The following is a 24,674-nucleotide window of genomic DNA, read 5'->3' as shown; positions in this document are numbered from 1 at the left end:
TTTCATGTTTACCAGTAAAATGCTGATTTAGAAATAGGAGGAAATCAGAAATCTGATTCAGAAACGCTTTTTTTCTTTATTCAGACAGTTCTTAAGATAATGTAGCATGCTTTCTATTGTCTCTCTTTAAGCTATACTTATGAGCTTTAAGCTGCCTTATGAGAAGGGCTGTGTCGAACAGAAAGTTCCTTTCTCTCACCCAGTAATCATTTCTGTACATGCTTTGGAGAAAATATTTGAGAAACATGGTCTGGTACACAGTGATCCTGTCTTTAGGAGTTTATTTTCTTCAGGTAATTTGCAAGTTAGGTACCTCCTAACTTGGGTTGCACTGTGTCTGCAGGTGTAAAAAGTTACCTGTAAATTCGAGTAATCTCCTTTAAGCTTGTCTGTCAGCATTAAAGTCCTGCTCGTGTACATCCAGCTAATATTGACTACCGCTAAGGTAAACGTACAGACTCCATGGAGGGCTTTTAGAGCTGATCAAAAAAAGGGATGAGGCAGTCCTTTGGGAGCAAAGCTTCCAGCATACCTTCTTCCCATAACAGGGAAAAAAGTATTCTGAAGGCTGGGTGTATAGGTACGGCTCAGTATCAGCAGCAGTCTGGTCACCTTGACAACTGTAACTGAAAACAAATCTTTGCTTCAAAAGTTAGATCCTTTCTTTGAGTTTAAAGTAATTCACTTTTTTATGTTAGTTGTAACCTGAAGTTCCAGATCAAGGCTAGTCAATTTTTCCAGCATTGCTGCTTCAAAGGCTTGTACTGCACCAAGCACCAGAGATGATGAACAACTGACATTAGCTGCATAGCTCCAGCTATGCAAGGAAAATTAGAACTTATTTTTCAGTGGATTTTGGAGGGGGAAGGGAAGAAAGAACAACAAAAGATGCAGGTAGACAATGAACAGCATGTAGCATTCTTATGAAGAATTATAAAATATAGAGCTTATATAATAACCATGCCAATTTTGGAACACCTCACACCTGGTTGTCAGCCCGGCCACTTACTGTAACTGGAGGGTTAAGATACTACTGGGTAATACAACTTGTTGGAAAAGGAAGATTTAACTGACAAAGTGGTTAATGTCAGGTGTTAAGTCTCATGTACTGTGCAGCACGTGACACTAATTTCATGGAAATACAAGCCATGATTGCATGTAATGTTTGCTCTGTTTTTCTGATGCCAGTAAAGTATAATTTGTGTAACTCGTCAGAGCCCACTTATGTGGGTATGCACAAACAAGGAAAAAGGTAAACGTGTTTTGTTTTTTTTTTTTAAAATTCTGAAGATAAATTAGGGGTTTTTTATTGTAACAACAAATAATCCTCCTTTCAACAGAACTGTTTCATTTTATGAAAATGGTTTTTACTTTACCCGACTCTTACTACCACCACCTTACTTCCCATATTTGTTCTGTATGCAACTATTACAGAAAATCTGATGTTCATATTAGTATATTTTTGTGGAGGTTACTAAAGCAACAGAAGTTTTACTTCACCAAGTGAAATCTTCCACATGCAGTTCTGTTATAATATTAAAAATACTTTAAAAATACCATGAGAAAACACGAATTGGAGAAGAGCTTTACTTTCATGTGACTGTTGTTCATTTTAAATGGAATGGCCAGTAACTCTCTACTTTGTATTCCTGCCAGATTCTCCTTCCCCCACTGCTGCAAGAACGCTGACGCTGGTCGCCAAGTCTGTGCAGAATTTAGCAAATCTGGTTGAATTTGGAGCTAAGGTGAATATAATTTTACACACACAAAACAGCCTAAAACTATGTTTCCAGTACTTTTCAATGCTCCTGTTTAATATGTGCAAAAATTTTTTGCTGTTTTCTTGTGCAAAGCCCAATTACATCTCCTGTTTGTCCTCATCAGCAAGGAGGCCTTGTTGCTGCAATTTCTTCTGTCTTCTTTGTTTAGAGCTGATCAGGGTGTCAGTCTGAATTACAGCAGTAGGATAAAGTCTGGTCAAATTGGGAAGAGGAGCTGTAATCATTTGAGAGGAAGTGATCTAGAAACTCAGGTTCATGATGTGGTACATCCCATGAAGAATTTGAATCTGGTAGGAGGAATGCCAGCAGTGGTCCATTGAAATAATTGATGAATAAATGACCATGCATGCCAGTAGATATTACAGAGCATGGTGCTACCATATGCTGATGCTATGAGAACACCAATAAACTCAGCAGGCATCTGTTCCACTAACAACAGAGGAAGTATGCAGAGCATTATTTTTTTTCCATTTGCAACAGAAAAGGTAGCAGTCGTACTCCGGTATTTCCTGCGTTAGGGGGAAGAAGTGGGAGAGGAAAGGCAGGCAGCCAGCCCACCACAACAGTATCTGTATCAAAAACACAACTGAAAATTGTTAGAGCAGGAATCTGTGATGGTAAAGAATCAGAAGGAAAAATATTCTGCCTTAAATAGATGATGGCAGCTTTTTTCTGCATTTCTATTCATTATTTGGTGTCAAAGGGGAGGCACCTTTCAGTACCACTGGCGTGCTTCTGTACACAACCTTGAAATGTGTTCCACACGCATGTTCTACCTATATATAGTAATTAATTTTCAGATTGAGATTAATCAGGCTTAAATGCTCAGTTTGGTATAGATTATCCAGTTCTGAAACAAATGAAGAACTGCCAAGCTCCGACTCTTCGCCCTCCCCTGATTTCACCCTGCGTTTATTTACTCCTTAGGTTGGTGTTTTCTGTGGTGGAGCACTTCAAAGCACCCCTTCTATCCATGCTCTTTTTCATACTGTCAGGCATAATTAATACTGTAAACCAAGCTTTCAGTAAAGTTTCTATTATAACACCAAGAGAATGCCAGCAACAACTGGTCTGTCTCGGTTCCCACCCCGAAACATGGCTGAAAAACAAATCTGTTGACTTCAGCATAATGGAAGTGACTTCGGGCCGGCATTATGAAGTTGTTTCTCTGACACACCTAACTCAGAATGTCAGCATTACTGAAAGAACAAGAACAAGGGCACTTATTCTGATCATACCTTTGAAAGTAGAGCATTTGTTCATTGCAGCTGGGTGTCAAAAGACATTCGTCTTAATGCAATTCTTGTCAGTATGCATATATAAGAAATACTCTGAATCTTCTGAATATAAGAAAATACCAAATTCTGCAGTCTGCACACTAGACATTAGAAATTCACTTGGAAAAAATAAAATCACTCCAGATGATGTTTGGCAGTGTCATTTGACTGCACTGTGTTCACATCAGGTATGACAATTATCTTGGCACTGATTTGCTCTAATGAATACTTTTAAAATTTACTAGGAGCCATATATGGAAGGGGTAAATCCATTCATTAAGAGCAACAAACATCGCATGATCATGTTCTTGGATGAACTTGGGGTAAGTGGTTAAAAAAAATCTTTACTGAAGTTACATAGCAGCATTGTAAATGAAAATTCTTTACACTTCTTATTAACTAGCTCAAAGCTGTATCAGCTCCCACACAATTTTGAATGCTTATAACTGAATAAATTGTTCTTACGCATGTCTAGAAGCTGCACATTGCTGGCCTGTCACACAGAATTAAAACTATCAAATTCATCTCAGACTTTATTCATTTAGTGCCTCTGTAGCTGTAGGAAGCTCAAATAGACTTTATAGCTGTGAGAATTAGAAATTTGGGCCAGAAATGCAAATCTTTAAAAATATGTTTTAAAGCAAAATTTCCTTATATAATTTGTCATAGTTTTATTTTATGCTTTAAAAGCCAGTAGGTTGAATTTCAGTTACGCATTACCAATGTATCACTGCATGCATTCTAGATATTGTAGTTTGAAAGTGAACTGCAGTTACTGTATTCTTTTAAACTTAACTTTCTGGTTAATTTGCAACTTCTGCATAGTATGATACGTTAGTTTTCCATAAATGACAGATTCTGCATGAGGTCTCTGAAAACTGTTGGTTTGAAAATAACTGTTGGATTAATCTACAGTTTTAATTACTATAGTATTGTTTTATGCCCATTGTAATGAGTTACTTGATAGTTGCTGAATTTTTGTTGCTGCTGTTCTCTCATTTAGATTGAAAAAAAAAAAAGCACCTAGTGGGTGGATTCCCCCTCATTTAATGGAAGAGACTGATTAGGAGTGTCTACATGCAGTAGCTTTCTGGCCAGCTCCACAGTAGTGTAGCAGTGCCAGCTTTTAGTGAGAACCCTTCCAGCAGGAGCAGAAATCGCAGTACACTCATAAAATGTGTGCTTGTGTAGAGGAGGAAATACATAATTCATAGTAAGGAAAAACTAACGTTGCAGTACTTGTTCGCAGTATAAAACACTTCTGTCGGCAGAGCTGTAACTTTTCCTGTGCGCCCTAACCCCGCTTTTGTCTCTTTTCTTGAAGAATGTTCCTGAGCTTCCAGACACTACAGAGCACTCTAGAACTGACCTGTCTCGTGATCTGGCGGCCTTGCACGAGATTTGTGTGGCACACTCAGATGAACTCCGGACCCTCAGTAATGAACGAGGTGTCATGCAGGTAAACAACAAAGGTTAACAAACGGTACAGTGTGTCTTGAGTCCCTCCTTCATATCACAATACTTTTGTAGTATTTCTGGCTAGCTGTATGACTGATAAACATTTTAAAATACACACATTTCACCAGGAAGTTATCAGCTGTAAAGGTAAATACTTAGTCCATAGTTTTGTTTCTTCATGCAGCAAAACCAAAGACTTTTTTTTAAAGTTTCCAGAGTAAGTTTTAGTATGTAGAGGAAGCCTAAAGCCACAAAATTACTGTCTCCTGACAGGCTCTTTGGGTTGTTAGTTTTAAGATCTTGGTTCTTTTCACTTGAGAGATACATTTACTTTTGTTAGCTTTCTATTGATACTGCCAATTTCTGCTTCCTAATTACCTTTGTAAACAAGCACAGCGAACTCTTCCAGCAAACCCCGCAGTGTGTTAGCAGTGCACTTTCTCAGCCTCACTGTTAAACCACAAAGCAGCAAACACATCTGTGGGTGGAGAGCCAAAGTTCGTAACACCAGTTTAGGCTTCCATTTTGAAAGTAATGTCTTACTGAGCAGGGAATCAGCTGGGGTTGTTTGTTTGAGTATATTTTAAACTACGCAGTAGCAGGTCTGTTAGGCTGATGCTGAACACACTTCTCAAGCAAGACTGTTCCGTTTCCAGTTGCTAATGTGTGGTTTTACTGATACTTTTTCTACAGCATGTTCTTAAGAAGCTTTTGGCTATTACTGAACTGCTTCAACAAAAACAAAATCAGTATTCAGCGTCAAATAACATCAGGTAGCAGCCCTCTTCTACCTGAATTCTGCATGGATCCAGCATGCCCAACATGGCAACTCACACCAGTATCACTTTCTTCTTGCTCTTGCCAAAAATAGCACACCCTGTCACATTCCCAGTGATGTGTGAACTATGCAAAAAGAAAACAAAGATTCTGTTGGTGAATGATTGTACCAGCAGCTTTTTAAGCTATCTGTGCAGGACATTTGCACTTTTTTTCCACTTGGAAACGGTTTTCACAACCTCTGAGCCTTGGTGTACAGTTCACCTTCTGCAAAGAAAATGCTGTGACTGTGTCCTGAACTTCGAGAATTAATTTCAGCACCTCTGATTGCCAAAGTTTTGCTGTCTTGTTGGAAAAAGAATTATCAACTGACATGAAAAGAAACGCGTTGTTTTGACAGCTACATATAACTGGATAACATTTCTTACTGTAATTTCTGACTGGTTACAATAATAACGACTTTTGACTGTTTCAACCACTTTAACTTGTATTTACAGTTTCCAGAATTTGATGTTATGGTAGGAACAATCTTTACTGTACACTTTTTATACCATGCTGTTTCTCTTGCTGGAATCATGTTGAAAGAGAATATGCAGAATGGGTCTTGTCAGCTTTATTTTTTGATGTGCCACTGATTCAGTCTGAATAGTTCTTCCATCAGGAACTGTATATCCAGATAAATCACAATGCTTTTGTAAAATGTTTACAACAGTAAATAATTTGAATTCAGTAAATTTATTGATCATTGTATCAGACATGCATGCATTCATTAAACCATTTTATAAAATATGTATTGGTTGGTCTTTTGTGTACTGTAAGTCTACCATAAATATTATTTTTATAAGTGAAAATTAAGTTTTTAAAATAAATCAAGCTGCAGATCAACTCTTTATGGAAACTGCCTAACTTTGGCTGGTGTGGATATTTTTTACAGTGTCCGCACACGTGATGTACTTTGAAATGTTCATGCTGTGTCACTTTTTTAGCATGAATCCTCCACGTGCCTCAATTTGTACATACCTCTCATGGGGCGAGAAAGTGGACGTTAAAACTGTTAAAACAAATTAGCAGCAAAATATGCAGTTGATTCAGGGGTATTTCAGCATCACTATTTGTAACTTTTCTAGGCAGTGATCTAATAAGGAATAAAAGGGTGCTGAGATTGACAAGACTAATGAGATAATTGCATTTGTAATTGTGTAATTGGCATTGCACACCATTACAACTGCGCAGTACCTCCTGCCTATCAATCAGAACTGCTTTTTTCCATTCCCTGCCACACTACGTTGTTCAGCCTTATCTTTGGGTCTTTGCTGTTGTACTAGTGCACATCTTTGAGATTTGCAGTCAGCTCTTGCAGTGCTGCCCTGCTCTCCAGCTGGGGCAGCTTTCTTGAATGTGGGTGCCAGCACTGCAACAAGAGCTCCCAGGTGCCGCGAGTACTATGCTTAGTAGACAGAGGGGATGCTCTTAGTACAGCCTAGTGAAGACAGACCTGTTTGCAAGACCTTGGTACTCCCAAATTCTTTTTTTTTTAAATTGTCCCCTCAAGCCACTGCTCGAGCTATTGCTGCCAAGCCTGTATCACACTGCATCTCAGAGGAGAAGGTAATTAATCTTTTTTTCTGCCCTACTCTCTGTACACTATTCAGTCACATGAGTCACAGTCTGCATTGTAACATTTTTGTGTGTGATGAGTTTAATGCTCTGCTTGTAGCCTCCCACTAGTTCAGAACTTAGCACACAACCTAACACAGTGTTAAGTCATGCTTTCTTCACTTGATTATGAAAGCGGTGTGTAAATGGTGTCAGGCTTGCTGAAGTGACGTTGTGCTATCTGATTTTCTTCCCTGGCTAGTCAACTGATGACCCTGGTATAGAAAGATTTGTCAAAACCAGGGTGGATAAAGTGGGTTATTTTGTAGATTTAGTTGGCTGGGTGTAGGTAGTATAACAAACAGATTTGGCTGGCTATTTACCCATTACATAGAAAATGCAGTGCTGAGAACTGAACCAGGAAATTCCCAAAGTTGCAGTAAGGTGTGCCTGTTGTAGACTGCTTGTGTTCAAAAACACTGTATGAAAAGGAAATGGACTTCACTCTCAGTTTGGAAGACACGTAACTACTTAGGAAGATTTTTAAAATAGTCTTCTCAGTTGCCCTCATGTCAGTTAGTCACAGCAACCTAATCTGAGATCACAGCTGCAGATTAAGTCACAAAGGTGTGATTATTACTTTCCATATTGTAAAGTATGTTGCTGCAGCGTTTTAGTACATTTGAGACGAACTTCCCAAATGTACCAAGTGTCATGTCGCTGCTTCAGTGACAAGTTTGGGCAGAGGGGGGCACATCCTGCTCTACAGCTGGTATGGGTCTCTTACCAGATCTGTCCCCTGCTTCCACCTACCCTGTTCACTGAATGCCCAGTTTGACAAGTGCAGTGTTGCAGCAGCTGAAGTCACACCCCAAACTGTTCCTGAACCAAGACCCTCCCCTGAGTGACACAGTTCTTAAAGCAAACTTTTCTTAGTATTAAGTTTGACCATGAATGGATGAGGGTTTAATGGAACTACAACTAATTATTTTAGTAAAGTCACATGCTTTATTGTAAAGATAAAGAAAACTGACAGAATACCTCATGACAGAGAGTAAAGAACGTGTGGTGGACAGGCACACACTTCACTCCAAACCGCAGTTTCTGCAGTGGTAGGATTCCCTCTTCCTTCACCCTTACAGTGAGTCCACAAGATCATCGTCAGTCCACTCCTCCTAATGGAAGGGAGAAGAGCAACACCTTGAGCAGCAAGTGGCTGCAGGTACACATACCGCTGCACATGCCATCGCGGTGACTTCTACGTATGCCAGTTACTTAAATTCTCCAATGCAGATTACGTTTCACGCACTTTTCTGTGGCTGCTATCAGTAACAGATTTAAATAGCAACTTTAAACTGATTTGAAACGTAGTGCTTGTCCACATTACTTTCGACAGATGAACCACACTTATCTTGCTCTGTTCAACTGCTGCACTGTCAGTCCTGGTCAACTTGCCAGGCTAGCTCAAACTGGAAATAAGAATTCCTGCAAGGCCTACACAGAAGTTACTTGACAAAACACACATCAAGTTCCCCTTCAGATTCTCATGACATGCCTGACCCAAGGTCATGGCCAACAACTGCTGAACAGCATGAAAGGGTATTATTTCCTTTCCTTAGGCTACCCACAATCTGGATTTCCGCTCAGACTTGCTCCCACTGCTAAACACAAGCACAGTCAAAGGAGCTTCTTTAAGTGTGCACTAATCTGTTGTGAGACTCCAATTAAGTTTTGATTCCTGGATTCATTTGAAATGTTTCCTGCATGCCCCTCCCAAGCACTATTAGCCACTGTGCTCAGTGTCTTGTGCAGGGAATAAAACAGAAATAACTTAGTCAAGTAAATATATCAAAGTGAAGATTTTTAGGTTTTTTTTTTTTTAATTTTAGCTAGTAGTGGCTAATCCCAGAACACAGGACTGAAAGCCTCGTGGCACCAAGCCCTACTTCCTTCTGCGAGCATGCCACAATGCTTATCAAGGACACCACCACCCTCCCCCACCAAAGCCACACCAAAAAAAGATATGCTTTTACAGGCAGGATTTAATACCTAACAGGTATTCCATGAACAGAAGACTAAAAAAGATCTTAACTAGTGGTAACTAAGCCCTTTAAACTTAAAGCTAGTTATCCATGCCTAGTCTTAAAGTCATGGTAGCCCAGTCATTTTAGCAGCCCCTTGTTACCTCCTGTTTGAGGTTCAGCTCATGCTTCTGCATTATGGACAACCATGTAGAGATTTCCACAAGAGCTTATATTGCAACCTTTTTCTAATATCTTGTGGGTTTTGTGGCTTCATTGCCTTGGCAGTGCTGTCATCTGTGCCCAACCCATACCCTGTGTGTTTCTTCTATGATTTCCCATTGATGAGACCTCCGTACCAATTATGGCCATGCTATTAACTTCAGCTGTAAACCACTACATCAAGAAACAAAATCTTACAAATAGATTAGAAGTGATTGTGCACTTGTACACCACAGCCTAATCACTTACAGATATAAGTATCATTAACATCAGGTGACTACGGGATTAGTAAAGTCTCAAGGTTTGAGCAGTATGCACATTCTATAAGCTTTCAAAAAGTTAAGCACACTTTCTCCTTTATGTCCTGGCCAGCTCAGATCTGTTCTTGCATGTGATAATTACTCAGAAATGAAACTGTACAAGTACAAAACCCTTGGTAGTTCAGATATATCAATATTTAAAAATCCTAAGTTTCAAGAGCTGTTAAAACTGTGCAAGAGTTTATCACGAAATGCTGTAGACTATGGCAATTATCCAATCAGTTTATTCCTTTGGAAAAACAATTGTGAATAAAGTAACAACCCCCAAAATCAAAACTGCCTCAAACCATAGCAGTGTAACTAAAATAAGACCCCCCCCTCCAAAATAAACTGTGGTCGGGAAGAAGTGAGTATCCAGAGCTTAGTTGGAGCCATTCTCCAAGTCATTTTGTGAGAACATGGAAAGTTATGAAAGTGCTAGTTTTACGGAGCTGCCAGTTTCAATATGATTTTTCAGACTGGCATTTGGAGTAAACACTACTCAAAGTTTTTACAGCATTAAATAGTTATTGTAAAATATGCTTCAGGTTCCACGTTTGTTAGAACATACTTTCAGTGCTGCCTTTATTATAATCTTGTTCAAATCATTTTTAGACTCTAGTTTGACATTACAGCATCAACCTACTATGATGATTTGTAATAGCAAGACTCCCAGAATTGTAAAAAAAAAACCAAACCCACCACCCACACACCCTGCATTCTATGTTAAGATTTTAACAGATGACCCTCTTCAGCTGTTCAAAGGTTTTTCTTAAGGTGTCTTAGACTATCAGGAGGTACAGTATCTTCAGTATCAAAAGAAGGCCAGTTCACTGTTCTTCACAAAGCTATTCCTCCACCAGAATGTATTCTCTACATCTTCCAGTCAACATTACAAATGAAAACTCCAAAAGGTGTTCAGATTGGATCTAAAGGATTACCTTAATTCTGTTTTCATTAGTTGAGTCATCCTCCTCAGTCTGTTTCCATGTTATTTATACTTGGTCTTATACCTGAGATACTAGCTACCCATCTGGAATTTATGCAAGTCTTCCTAGCAAATGGGCTGACATAGAAATTTAGTCCAGCAGCTGACTTCTGCTTTGTGCAAGAAGCCAAATAAAGTAAATGAAAACAGTTTCAAAAATGCTTGCCAGCAGAAAAACCACCACATAAGACTTCTGTGAAAAAAGCCTGCTTGATTATATTTCAGCATATACTCAAATATGTCATCTGCATTCAGAGAAGTGAGTTTCCACCTGTAGAGCTAGGATTTCTCCTCAAGTATTCAGCTCCCGGCCTTCCAAAACCTCCTTTCATCACAATATTCCAAATCTCAGTTTCACAGCTATTTCCCCTCACTAGCATCACGGAGTTTCACACGCTGGAATTAAGTACTAATCTTCATGTTTTTCTATGGTTTGTCAAAAGACTTTCAAAACACAGGAAACCACTGGGAGGATGGCCTGTGTGTTCTCTCCCCTCCCCACAAAAGATTGGTATTTAAGAACACTCCCAAATGCAGGCTAGTATGAACTCTGGCTCATTTTAAAAAAAAAAAGAAAAAGAAAAGAAAAAACCACACGTAAAAGAATATTAATAGATGGAGAAGTTTGTTTCAGGAGCTGTCACTTTTGTCTTGGCAGTTAAGAGTGGAAAAACAAGTAGTTGTACAATAGGTTTACTGACCTCATCCATTTTACATTTCTTTGTGACATATTCATCATCTTCATATCCTTTCCTCTTCTTCCTAACCCCCATCCAGGAAAAAAGTGAAATGTTTAGGTATTTTTGTAACTCAGGGTCCCGTTATTTGGCCACAAGGTTAGTTTATGGACATAATTGTCACAAACTATCAAAGCCTCAACTAACAGCTTTAGTGGGTACTAAAGTGAAAAGGGCAGAAATGAAAAATCAGGAAGTCCTTTGCCATCCACATAAGTCTTAAGAAAAAGTTAACCCATTACACATTCTTGTTTGAATTGCATGACTTTAAAGCTCTTGATTCTCATTACATATGACATCAAGAGGCCAGAACTTAGAAGCCACCTGGGATTCCAGTTCTGAGTTACAAAATAATCAGTATTGCAGCTTGCAGTGCAAATCAGCACAAAACAACATATTAACTCATTACTGAAAGCACTACCTTTAGTTTTGGTTCTCAGCTTCCAGTAGACATTCACATAGTAAGCATGTGAATAGACATCCTTGTGAGTACATTTAGATGTCTTCATTTTCAATCACTCACACAGATCAGGGAAAATTACTGTTTCTATAGCAATAAAAAAGGCAGAAGTTCAACACATTAAAGAGTAAGTCTCTACTTACAGGTTTGCATTAAGTGAAAGCTCCGAGCTGTGACACTTCTCTAACTTCTGTTTTAGAGCAGCAACCTCTTCAGGCCTTGGCAATTCGTATTTCTTTATGAGACTTTTCATGCCTGCAGAGGCAACAACACAGCTCTAAGCAAATTAAATTATTTCTGCTCTACCTAGTGAATTACACAAGTTTATCAATCAGTAGTATGGCTACTGTTATTGCTTACCCCTCATACTTAAGCTTGAGCCAACAATTTACCCTCCCTTCCCTCATTATAACAGGAGCACAGTACACATTTTCAAGCAGCTTCTACTAGGGGGAAAATAAAAAACAAACCTACAAACACACAAAAAAAAGATCAAAATGGTACTCAGAGAAAAAACAGAATCTAAGAAGTTTTGAAGTTCGCACTTTTGTAAGGTTTTGAAAGCATCGTATCTAGATTTTAAAAAGACTCCAAAGACACTACAAGGCAACATGCAACATATTGCAAACAGCTGAGACAGAAAGCTTACCAAGTAAAATCCTTGTATTTGTCAAAGCAAGCATTAGACATTCAAACTAGTAACTCCTCCCAAACTGCTTGCTTACGGAACTTCCCATCCCACATAGCACTCAAACTTTAGAGGATCAAAGATTACATATGTAAGACTTAACTATCATCTTGCATCTGAAGATTGTAGCATCAAGGTACAGCAGAAGCTGAGCACAAGGAATTACATTGAAACAAGTCATTAGCACCATTGATTTGGGACTACCTCGAGGTCAGTTATAACAACGTAAAGTTCATTTTTCTCTGCTAACAAGCTTCAAAATACACAGGGTTGTTTGTGTTTTTTTTACATACAGCATTGTACCTCACTCTTAAAAAAAATAACAAAATTGTTTTCAGTCTTCTTAAGAATATAAATGAAATTTACAGCTACCCTGCACAAAACAAGACTTCTTCCTCTACCACCAGTTCTGTGTAAAACTAGTAATCTACAGATGCTTCAAGATTTCCTTCCAGGCATCATGTTTACAGAAGAGCTGCATTTGGGTTACAGCTACCTTCCAGAACAATGCAAGTGAAGAATAAGAGATCCCAGCATTCCCTTTGCACCTCAGCAATGGAAACCTGAAGACTGGATTTGTTAGCAGGAAGAGAAAGGGAAGAGCAACTTAATTTTAATAAATTCAATTGAAAATGAATTTGTAGACCCTGGTAACTTGTATGCTGCATTCACTACTAAAGTCAGCTTAGTCAAAGGACTGGATTTTTAATGCTACCACTCTCCCATTTTAAATGCATGCATTAGCTTAAAGCATTAAATAACTGATTACTAGAAATTTCATATCCTAGACTTTTAATTTAATTAAAAAAATGTAACAATCAGTGTACTATATTCTCTGTTATCTTTACTAAACCATGCTAGCATTCTTGGTATGTGTATATATATTCTCATACTAGCAAACCTAAACACCTTTTGAAACATCTTTATAGCTGCAAAACAGCAGTGAAGTATAAATCCTGGCAGATCACTTAACATTAATCATTTAGCTTAGAAAAAGTACCCTCTGGTGGTAGTAGTAGTGATGTGCAGGCTTTTGCCTGAAGGTGTAATTTTGAAGTCACTGTGACTGAAGAGTCATTTCATCCTGATTTACAGAAACCATTATCTACTTCCCAAAACAGATTTCTCGCTGTTGAGTCAGCTGCTAGCACTTAATAGACTATAGCACTTACGTATGGAGAAGCATCTGGCTCTTTGCCTTTTAATTTCATCTGTTTATATCACAGGAATGTCTCAATGTTTTCTCCCCTTGCATCCACGTGCCAGGTAGTCCATTGTACTGCCTGTGTTTTACTTACCTTATGCAAGCCCGGAGGTGAAGGAAACCACTCGAAGCACACCCTTCTGCTTAAAGCTTTTGTTGTTTGGAAAAAACTATTTTTCTTCCTTTAGACATACGCTTAACGTATTTTTTACAATGTTTACTTACATTTCATGCAATCTAGTAGCTTGGCTAAGGATACTCTGTTTTCTTTCAGCATAAGACTTTCTGATAAATAACTGCAAAGAGACACAGAAGAATAAGTTCTTAAAATAAAGTGTCATAATTATTTGTGGCAGCTACCATTAGTTAATATAACACATTATTCTTTTTTGGAGTTTTATAATTAGACTTAGTAAAAACACTTTGGTTACATAAGTACTATGAAGCGATCAAAAAGCAAATCTGTTACTTGCAACATTCTTCTGTAAGAACATGACAGGAAGTATTCCCCGACCACGTAAAAAAACAAAGTTCCAACACTGCAGAATTAAACATTTGTAAGTAAGCCTTGCTGAGTTAAGACAACTGACGCTGAACATTCTATGAAGTGTCACACTAACATCACAATATTGCACAGTATGATTGCTGGAAAAGCAAGTACTACAGAAGAGTAGTCTTCAGACAGACCAACAGATAGCAAAGCTTGCAATACAGGACTGCTTCTGCTGGCAGCTGAAAGCAAATCCCAAATGCTGTCTTGCAGAGTCTTTCAGTCCCTTCCTCTTCCCTCAGAGATTCAAATTTCCTTTTAGTAAGAGCATTACCACATGCACACACCAGCTGGGGAAAACCCCAACACATGTGAGCAACAATCCTCACCCAGATCCACAACAAGCAACTAGTTTTATCCCTTCCCGGGAAGTCCACTTATGGATATATTACAAAAATCCAAAGACTCCTAAGTGCATCAGTCTGTTCAGTCTGTGTTAACTTCAAACTCACTTAATGGACACACACAGGTTATCAGTTGCAGCTCCCAGACTGAGGCACCAGCACTAAGAGCTGCTCTGTTCACGTCACTGCTTTTCTATAGCTCAAACTTAAGAGTATTATTTAACCCTGTGCTGATAACAGAACTGACAATTAATTTGGAGCCACCTGTTTGCCAGAGCACAGTGGCACCTGTTTTTATCTGAAGCTGTAACTTTTTGAATATTTACATTGTGGGACCAACAGGTTTTCAAACCTGCCAAGTTCCGTCCCACCTACTCACAGGTCCACAAGACCTGAGCTGCAGCATTAGCTTCTCTCAGGTCCAGCAGCTCAAACTCAGGTAAAACAATAAATAACAAGGTTACAGCAAATGTATGGTGCGGATAGGTGACAAAGACTTGAGTTCTTCATGAATATGCAAAGAAAAAGCACACTTTGATTCACACACTATCTACAAATTATTCTAAGTTCTTTTTGTAAGCACACTTTTCTGAATTTTGGCATAAGTAGTACAGCATATAAATTCAGCAATGAGATAAAGTTTCAAGTTACAGTAAGCACCTGAACACTTTTACACTATTCTGAGAGGACAGTGAACCCTGTAGAGGATACTCCCACACCGTCTCACCCTTTCAGAACAAGAGAGATTTGAGATTCATTTAAGGCAGGTGAAAGGAGAGCTTCTTTAAATAGAATTGTCTGCATTTAGCATCAGCCCTTGTGCCTGTACGCATTACACTCTAGACACAAAGTGCTCACACAGAGCATCATGTAATTAAACCACTCCAGATATAGCTCCTTACAGCAACTACTTCAGCTCGTTTTTTGAAGAAAACAGTGTTTTGTCCTTGAAAAAACCCAAACCAAAAAAACATGTATCTGTGTTGGGTTTGTCTGGCAAGGTTTTGGTAGCTGGGGGGCTACAGGGGTGGCTTCTGAGAGAAGCTGCTCGAAGCTTCCCCTGTGTCTGACAGAGCCAATGCCAGCTGGCTACAAGACGGACCCAATGCTGGCCAAGGCCAAGCCCATCAGCGCCTCTGTGATAACATAGTTAAGAAAGAGAAAAAACAGTTAGAGAGAGCTTTTGCAGCCAGAGAGAGGAGTGAGAAGATGTAAGAACATCTGCAGACACCAAGGTCAGTGCAGAAGGAGGGGCAGGAGGTGCTCCAGGCGCCGGAGCAGAGATCCCCCTGCAGCCCCTGGAGAAGACCATGGTGAAGCAGGCTGTCCCCCTGCAGCCCATGGAGGAAGGATGAGGGGGTGTAGAGATTCCACCTGCAGCCCGTGGAGGACCCCAGGCCGGAGCAGGTGGAGACACCTGAAGGAGGCTGTGACCCCGTGGGAAGCCCACGCTGGAGCAGGCTCCTGGCAGGCCCTGTGGCCCCGTGGAGAGAGGAGCCCACGGCGGAGCAGGTTTGCTGGCAGGACTTGTGACCCCGTGGGGGACCCACGCTGGAGCAGTCTGTTCCTGAAGTACTGCACCCCGTGGGAGAGACTCATGTTGGAGCAGTTCATGAAGGACTGTCTCCCGTGAGAGGGCCCCCAGGCTGGAGCAGGGGAACGATGAGAGGAGTCCTCCCCCTGAGGATGAAGAAGCGGCACAAACACCGTGTGATGAACTGACCGTAACCCCCACTCCCCGTCCCCCTGTGCCGCTGGGGGGGCGGAGGTTGAAGCCGGGAGTGAAGTTGAGCCTGGGAAGATGGGAGGGGTGGGGGGAGGTGTTTTAAGATTTGATTTTATTTCTCATTCCTCTACTCTGTTTTGCTCAGTAATAAATTAGATGAATTCCCTAAGTTCGGTCTGTTTTGCTCGTGACGATAATTAGTGAGTGATCTGTCTCTGCCCTTATCTCGACCCACAAGCTTTTCGTTATACCTTTTCTCCCCTGTCTAGTGAATGAGGGCAGTGATAGAGCGGCTCTGGGAGGCACCTGGCCCCCACCCAGGGTAAACCCACCACAGTATCTCAGCAAGGCTAGCCAAGTCTTTGGTAATGCTTTTGCAACCACCAGTGGCCAGACCACAGAAAGGTAAGAAAGGACTGATTTAGCAGTTATTATTAACTTATTGTTAATCTGTTTCCATGGAAATTGAACAGTTGTACCAGCCAAATACAGCCCTTAGTTTCCATATGCCTTGTAGCTGTCAGTTCAGTATAAATTCATTTGACTCTGTAACCCTAGATACCTTACAATTCTTTTTTTTTTCTTTAGGTTTCGTACTCTTAGTTTCCACTGCATTTCCACTTTCTTCACTCTAATATTCAAGATGAGTCTGAAATTCCTGTTCTGTTCTGATTAGGGCAATGTTGTCAGTTTGAAAAAAACTTTGTTTCTTCTTCCAAAGGAATACAAACTCCAGACACCAACTAATTGCATTTAGCACCTACTTCTTGGAAAACAAACAAACACCAGTACAGCTCAGCTTCAGTTTTGAAACATACTTAACATATCAGAGTGTTAACAAGTGTAAATAGACACTTCTACTACTTAAGAATGTCTAGAACAAAAAAGTTTTATACAAGAAGCAAATAAACTGTTGAAATCATACCTATAACGAAAAAGAAAAGATTACCTTTCCATATTAATTCCTGCTCTTGAGCCACTAGATAATATGGCAGTGAGAGCTATCTGCGAGGGAGTAAAGAGCAGATACGCATCTGTCAGAGCCACTCGACTGAGGAAGTCATCAGCTGTTTTCCTCAAAACTTCAGGATTCTCCAGCATTGGATAGCGAGTCTAAAAAAATAAGTATTTAGGAAATTAAGTAGCTGTTCCTTGTCTTCTGGTTTGTGAGCTCAGAACACACAATTCAACACTATATTTAAAGGTAAAAAGTAACAGGCCATCTTCTTATTCCAAAAATAAATCTAAAGTGCTTAAAGACCACAATTTAACTGACTTCCTTTCAGGTATTTTCCTATCACTTTAGAAACTAGATCTTTAAGATCACAGGCACAAAAGAAAATAAAGTTTTCTAACACAACCTGCAACAGATTTGAATTACGTTAGTATATAGAGTATGTAGCATATAAAACAATACTACCTTCAAATCAATTAGAAATCCCTCAAATGGCCTGTACGGGTTGTGGACGATAAGGTGGAAGTTGAGTTGCTGAATAAGCAGTAGTTCATATTCCAGTATTTGTTCAAGAGCTTTTTCCTGTCCAACAGGGCTTTCTCGAAGGTTACCAACAAACTGTGCACTGGACACATTAAATTCATCTACTTTACAGGCCAAAAATGCACATGTTAGCCTTGAGGAGGGAACAAAAAAAAAATAAAACCAACAAACACTTATGCAGCATCTACCTTTTTATCAAGAGTTCTGTTCAGAAAATGTCTATCTTCAAAACACCATGTTCTGAACACGTCAAACTTTTCCAAATGGTAAATGAAAGGGACCATACTCTGTCTTTAATCATCTTTAAGCTCTCAGATTTCCTTTCTCATTTTTTCAAGTCTTTACAGATATAAAGATTATACCTCAAGTGTTCTGCTTGATAGAATAACTCATGATACATTGATAACTCACATTATTATCCGAGGATGGTACTCCATCACCGAGTTATTCAGGTAAAAGCGTTTGAAATACATGCAAGCTGTTCCCTAGATTAAAAAAAAGTGAGGGATAACTAAGTATAGAAGCAAAAAACAGATTAAGAAAAATATAAATAAATTAAAAAAAATAAACCACAAAACAGAACAGGGAAGTTTGAATATATAGTACAGGCATACATGATACACTACGGCAGTGAAATGCACACAATGCCATACCGTTAAATATTTCAAAGTCTAATGCGTTTATGCCTTACAAAATGGCAGCTTGGTTACTTCTCCTCCATTTTTAGGCATATGTGGGAAGACAATGCTCAAAAAGCCTACAATATCTTAATGAGAAAAATATGATATTTAAATTAAATTTACAAAACAAAGACTGAAAAAATTATCCTGAAAGTTGTGAGTAATCCCAGCCAAGAGATCTGACTTTTTAAATCAGTAAATTTCCCAACATGTTTAACACTTATGCTTCTCTGTGTGTCTAGAAGTACTTCAGTCTGTCAGTGCCAAATTTCCAAGCTGATCTGAACACCACTGTCATGAAAGCAGATGTTTCCCAAAACCATTACTTGGCAAGTCTGATGCAGCACATACACTCTTACAGGAGCCACCTCTGAAACACAAGGCCTGGCTCCACAGAGCGTGTAAGGGCAGCCTACTCCTACATTTCAAACACATCTTCAGACCAGACACTCTTCATCTTTGTTATTCACTGTATGGAATAGGGAAGGACTGACAGCGAACAATATATGTTATACATCTTAATGGCTAGGTGACAAAAAAAGCACAATTTCATTCCCTGCTTCAGTTTTTTTTCCTTTCAAGGCTAGTTTAGTGCAAGTACAGGTGCTTGAAGCTGCTTGCCTTGTAGTCAGTCAGGCACCGAAGCTTGAGATACAACTGGACTAGACAGCCCAACTCTGGGACCGCCTCCTTTAGCTACAGTGACATAATTTCATTGTATCGTCACCCCATATATTGTCAGGGTTGTTTCTACTCTTTGCTAACGTTTTCTTTCCTGTCCCTTAAGCCATCTACACAAGTGTAACAGACACAAGGAACGGATGAAGTTGAGAAATAACTCTGTTTTTGAAACCGCTGCACTGCCCAGAAAATAGAATGAGATAAAAAGCAGTCCAAAACACAGGCTGCTGCACTGGAAGACAAAAAACTGGAAACCCATACGTGCTCTCAAGAATACGACAAGCAAGCTGCAAGCGAAGAGAGAAGAGAGAGGGAGAGGGCAAAGCCTGCGGCTCAGCGACTGGTCACACCGCAGGCCGTAAGCAGAGCCCAGCCACCCCGGGCAGGCGCTGCTCTGCTGCTTACCACCACGGACCGCGGCATGGCGGGCTTGAAGACGGCGCAGAAATCCAGCAGCCGCTTTTCGTAGTATTTGCATATCGCCAGCTCCTCGTGGGGCTCCAAAAGCACAGGGTCAGTCTGCTGGACCTTGAGGGGAGCAAAGCTGAGCCTGACTCACGGGTTGCGCTCCGGCACGCCCGCCTCACACACACACACACACACCGCCCGCCTCACACACACACACCGCCCGCCTCACACACACACACCGCCCGCCTCACACACACACACCGCCCGCCTCACACACACACACACACACACACACACACCCCCCCCACCACAGGACGGACGGACGGGAGGAGGCCTCGCCGCCCCCCTCACGGCCCTCCGCCCCGCACCTTCCCGCTCGCCACCACTTTGCTGCGGAACTTGCGGTTGGCGTCGGCCCGGCACCGCGCCAGTTCATCCTCGCCGCGGAAGGTCCAGTGCCGACACTGCGTGCTGCTGTGGTACATCGCGACGATGATAATGGCGCCGGCGACACCGGCGATAGCCGCTCCCCTACGTCCGCGCTTTACGGCGGGCGCGGGGCGTGCCGGGAGTTGTAGTTTGGCGGGAGGGAGGCGAGGAGCTCCGTGAGGGCTTGGGGCAGGGGAGAAGGCAGTGTGTGGCGGCGGGGGGGCGGCCCCTGTACAGCGGGCAGCCATGGGCAGCGGAGCTCGGAGGGCTGGAGGGAGCTCTGGCGGGGCGAGATGAAGGTAACGAGCCTTGCGGGAGGGGACGGGAAGGACCCAGGCCGCCATGGGGGAAGGGACCAGCTGGACTAGGCCTGAGTGAGGTACTTCTCCTTGGAGCCGGCGTGCTGGTCTTAGCTGCAAAACGCCGCGCAAAAAACACTCTTGATCTGTCGTTGGGTCTTTCCATGGAATAAAAAAGTACTGCTAGCTAAGGCAGACCGTCTGCTACGCTTACACTGGATCTGGGGAGCACCGTGGCCTCGTGTCCGTGTGTGGTACAGAGGCTTTAGCTTACATGGTCCTGCTTGCGTCAGTTCACAGTAATACATGGCTATAAAATGCAGCTGCATGCTTTTTCAAGCTTTTTAAAAGTACCATGAAGCATGCTGGCATCAAAAAAGACATTCACTGTTGAGTTTCCATCCATGTAGCTATGAAAGCATGTAATTTATCAACATCAAATAATAATACTGCTAGGGGGGTAAAAAAAAAAAGCAGGGAATCCTTTATATTTTACCAAGTGCAGTCAATCGCAGTGAGTTTTCAAAGAAATACGTGTGAGAAGAAATAGTCCTCTAGCAGTTCTAGTCTATAGTCCAATCACACGTCAGAGTTGATTTCGTTACCGTTAATCATATCCTGTAAGTTGATGTATGATTTCTATGAATATCTCTATGAAGGTGATTTAACAACTTGTTGCGGTAGCTTGTCCCATCGCTTCTGTCGTGGTTTAGCCCCAGCCAGCAGCTGAGCACCACATGGCCACTCGCTCAGTCCTCACCCCTGGCAGGATGGGGAGGAGACTCAGAGAAAAAGGTAAAACTGGTGGATTGGGATAAGGACAGTTACCGGGATGGCAAAGGAAGAGGAAAATAACAATACTAATGACAAAACATACAAAGTGGGTGATACACAAGGCATTTTGTTCACCGCCAACCTGATACCCAGCCCGTCCCTGAGCAGCAACCACTCCTACCCAGCCAGCTCCCCCTTACACAGTGAGCATGACGTCATATGGCGCGGAATGTCCCTTTGGCCAGTTTGGGTCAGCTGTCCTGGCTGTGTCCCCTCCTAGCTTCTTGTGAAAATTAACTCTATCCCAGCCGGAAACCAGGACAGCTTCACCAATCGTATGGTTCTCTCTAGTATTTTGCATATTTTCACTGTTGCCACTTTCATTTAATATAATTATTCAGCTGCTTCTATATAGGCAGGCCAATAGCATTGACATTCAGATACATACACTTGAGTTTCTGTTCAGCCTCTTTTTCTAGGCAGCACATACCCGGTTGTCAGAACTTTCTTTACACTGGTCTTACCTTGCAAACCTTTTTCCACTCTCATTTCTTACAATTTTTTTCCACTATTGTTAAAAAGAGAAAGTTAAAAAATTAGTTACAAAATTACTATGGCTCTGGCCACACATTCTGCTCCTGCTCCAGTGTGGGCTGACCCCAGCCAAACACCCACACAGCCACTCACTACCGTCTCTTGTGGGCTGGGGAGAAAAAAAGAAGGAAGGCGAGAAGATGTGTGGGTTGAGACAAAGGCAAACCTGCAGCAATACCCAGTGGCTGAAAGGACATTAAGATTTAATCACTATTTGCATACTTCTTTTTATGGCCCAGCACAACCCAAAACCCTGCTGTGTTATCAACACTGTTTTAGTCACAAATCCAAAACACAGCACCATGAAGGCTGCTGCGAAGGAAGTTAACTTCATCCCAGCCAGACTCAGTAAGTACAGGTAGGATGATCCAGAGCTGAGATTACAAGTTAAAAGTTCAAGTCTATCTGCAAAGTTCCTTGAGGAATAGTAAGAACCTTGGCAAAAAGCATGTGATAAACTCCTGCATAATAGCAACACTCTGCTTCTCTTTCAGTTTTATCCGTGTAAACCTGCAGGTTCATAATACTCCCTTTGGTTTCTTCAATAGTCTCTTGCTCCCCCAAAATACTCATTACATATAAGATCCAATTAAGTTGTGGAAGCAGGATTTCATAGCCTTTGTGCTTTAACAACCAGATTTTAGATGTTACTGCATTTGTGTTTGAAGTATGTAAGATAAGTATGTTAGGCTCATGTGGCTGTTCACAGGGTTGGAAGTTAAATGGTTTCTTGTGGTCTAAAATGTCAAAGGTTCTTTTCCTAAAATAATGGGAAATTATTTTATTGTCTACATACTCTCAATCTGTCATTTCTTTGCCTTAAATTGCAGCAAACGTCTCTAGTTTGACATCAGAACAAATCTGATTTTTAAGAATCATAGATACCAAAAATATCAAAACAGTATACCTTTTTGTTGTGCATCTAGTCATAACACTGCCATAGTAAACTAGAGAATCATAGGAATTGTGTAGTTGAATAATCAGTCAATTTGCAGAGGGAGTATACATCATTTCACATCATCAGTGTTAGTGTAAAACATACAAGAATAGGAATGACAATTTCTGAAAAGGAAAAGAGTAGCAGAGAGGGTAAAGCAGATTTTTTTTTAAATATCCACTGATTTTATACCTTTCACTTTTCAGTATGAGTTCAAGTTATAAGGATACCCCACAACTATTGACTTTATTGATTTTAGTCCTACATTGACTTTAGCTGGTATTCTGCATTATTAGTGATTTTAAAATTTAGGCTGAGAGTGGAGAAAGGCAGCTTCAGATAACACATTTGAAAAATGTAATCATAAAATACTCAGCCAAACCTTTGGCAAGTCTGTTATCAAGCCATGTGCAGAACCAAAAATTTACTGTTTCTAGTGCTGTGTTTTGACTATAGCACTTTTCACAACTTTTTTACCTACAACACAATTTTAATATATTATCTCTTAGTTGAAGAAGTTAATAAAAAGTAGAAATGATGCAGTGTGGGTTTTGTACAAGTAACAAAATCTACAAAGAATGGTGTAGAATACACTAATACAGTCTAGAGTAGTTATAATTTGTTGCTAAAATCAGAAAGGTAATGACAAGAACAGAAAGTTTTTTGGGAAACTGAAATCTAAAACTGAAGTTAAAAACCAGCAACTTAATTATGAAATGCCAAACCATGTTGGGCAAAGCATCCACAGGCAGCCATGAGATTAGAGATACAGTCTGAATTTTCATAAGTAACTGTATGGGTTATTAATCAGTTGCTCTGTTCAGTCAAATGTAAATGTTTGCAGTCTATGTTTTATTCTGGTTTTAAATATCACATGTACAAAGATACTTTTCAGAATTATGCAAATACTGAGATAACAGAGCAAACCTTGTGAGATAATAAAAGTTGTCTGGTTGCCTAGGCATTTGAAAATGTGCTTAACAATTTCTTAGAAAAATTACCTGAAAGCATGAATGATGTCCACCGCCTAATTATTATAAATGGAGCATAATTTACCTGCTTGTATCAACATGTGCCGCAGAGCTATTCCTGATGCAGTGTCTGAGCAGAGCTGGAGAGTTCTTCAGGAACAAAGTTCTTTAAGGACATCCATTTTTGGAAAGGCAGGAAGGAGTTTCCTTGAGAACAATTCTGATGAGAGGTGTGTGACAGGAGGTAAAGGGTCTGAGGCTTGCCTGGGGAACACACTGTGGTTTGACAATAGGGTAGGCTCATCACTGTGGATGCAACTTGCTGAGCAAATAGGTGTGTTTGCTATATATAGTATATAACGTAGACCTCTCCCATTGCTTTCCTCTTTGAAGGACAGGTTTCCCCAAGGCTTCCAGGATTCGGTTGTATTGCAAGGAGAAGCACTGACTTCTGTGGGAGGAAGTTCAGGAAGGCAACAAATGGTAATCCTCAAGTCAAAATGAGACACATTGGCATCCCAGGGACAGCATCTCTTCCTCTTTCTTTCTGTGGCCTCTCCCAGGTTTGCAGTTCTCTGCATCCTTGGACTCTTTCTTTTGCTTCTAGTTCCTGGGAGCTTTCCCCCTTCAAAGCAGCCATGGGTTGAGTTCAGTCACGTTTTGACATGTGAGGTCTTCTGGTGACTCCCTACTCCACCCATTCCCAGGGAAGTTAATGCTCACCAGCGAAGTCTGCCAAGAATTTTTGTCTGTGATGTCCTTTTTGCCTGAAGGGAGATGGGGTGGAATGGCCCTGTGGCACAGGACTCTTATACAAAAAATAGCTGACAGTTTTCCAGGATCCCAAAAATGTTCTGCCCCTGCTACATACCTGGAATAAGTGAGTAGCCCACTATTTAAATTCAGAATAAAACTTCCATTGCCTTAAGTGTGAGCCAGCTGGTTCTTACTGTCTCTTTATAAAACACCTTGTCTCACATAGAGCATAAGGGTCTTGCAGATGGCCACTGTGCATTTTTGCAGTCTTCATTGCAGTTGGATTCACGTACAGCTCTGCTCTTGTTGGTACTGTTGTTACCATAGGTTTGGCCTGAACAGGAGGCAACACATGTATTTCTTCTTCGTTCAACAGGGAAGGTTTTTTTGTACAAAGGAAGTGTCATCAAGGGGTCCAGCCTTGCTCAGCTTAGTCCAAGGTGTCCTTCAGACTTGTGCTCCTTCTAGCCCAACAAAACCAAAGTGCTGCAATGTTTTTATGATGGCCATGGCTGCTGT

The 24,674-nt window shown here is 40.8% G+C and overlaps 2 protein-coding genes across 3 annotated transcripts in view; one reads left to right on the top strand and one right to left on the bottom strand.

The window, feature by feature from the left end:
- The window catches only part of RASA1 (RAS p21 protein activator 1), a 64,918-nt gene extending 58,836 nt beyond the window's left edge, over positions 1–6,082 (top strand). The window contains exons 22-25 of the mRNA XM_075739273.1: positions 1,657–1,745; positions 3,304–3,381; positions 4,383–4,517; positions 5,210–6,082. Of these exons, the coding sequence (XP_075595388.1) occupies positions 1,657–1,745; positions 3,304–3,381; positions 4,383–4,517; positions 5,210–5,293 (386 nt within the window). The 3' untranslated portion in view covers positions 5,294–6,082. The remainder of the gene's footprint in view (positions 1–1,656; positions 1,746–3,303; positions 3,382–4,382; positions 4,518–5,209) is intronic.
- A 134-nt stretch (positions 6,083–6,216) lies between these two features.
- CCNH (cyclin H) lies at positions 6,217–19,909 on the bottom strand. Of its 2 annotated transcripts, XR_012832917.1 has the most exons (10): positions 19,764–19,908; positions 19,393–19,515; positions 18,038–18,111; positions 17,549–17,759; positions 17,078–17,241; positions 13,734–13,804; positions 11,760–11,871; positions 11,121–11,181; positions 7,931–8,064; positions 6,217–7,164 (listed from the first exon to the last, which is right to left on the bottom strand). XR_012832917.1 is itself a non-coding variant. In XM_075739274.1 (9 exons), the coding sequence occupies exons 1-9, from the start codon at positions 19,878–19,880 to the stop codon at positions 8,026–8,028; spliced, it is 972 nt and encodes a 323-aa protein (XP_075595389.1). In that variant the 5' UTR covers positions 19,881–19,909; the 3' UTR covers positions 7,875–8,025. The 2 variants fall into 2 exon arrangements, 1 of the variants encoding a protein (XP_075595389.1); XM_075739274.1 differs by lacking the exon at positions 6,217–7,164 and having other exon boundaries at positions 7,875–8,064; positions 19,764–19,909.
- Positions 19,910–24,674: the final 4,765 nt, after the last annotated feature.

Source organism: Balearica regulorum, chromosome Z (assembly GCF_011004875.1).
Source record: "Balearica regulorum gibbericeps isolate bBalReg1 chromosome Z, bBalReg1.pri, whole genome shotgun sequence".
Taxonomy (NCBI): domain Eukaryota; kingdom Metazoa; phylum Chordata; class Aves; order Gruiformes; family Gruidae; genus Balearica; species Balearica regulorum.
This window is presented reverse-complemented; position numbering and strand designations above follow the sequence as displayed.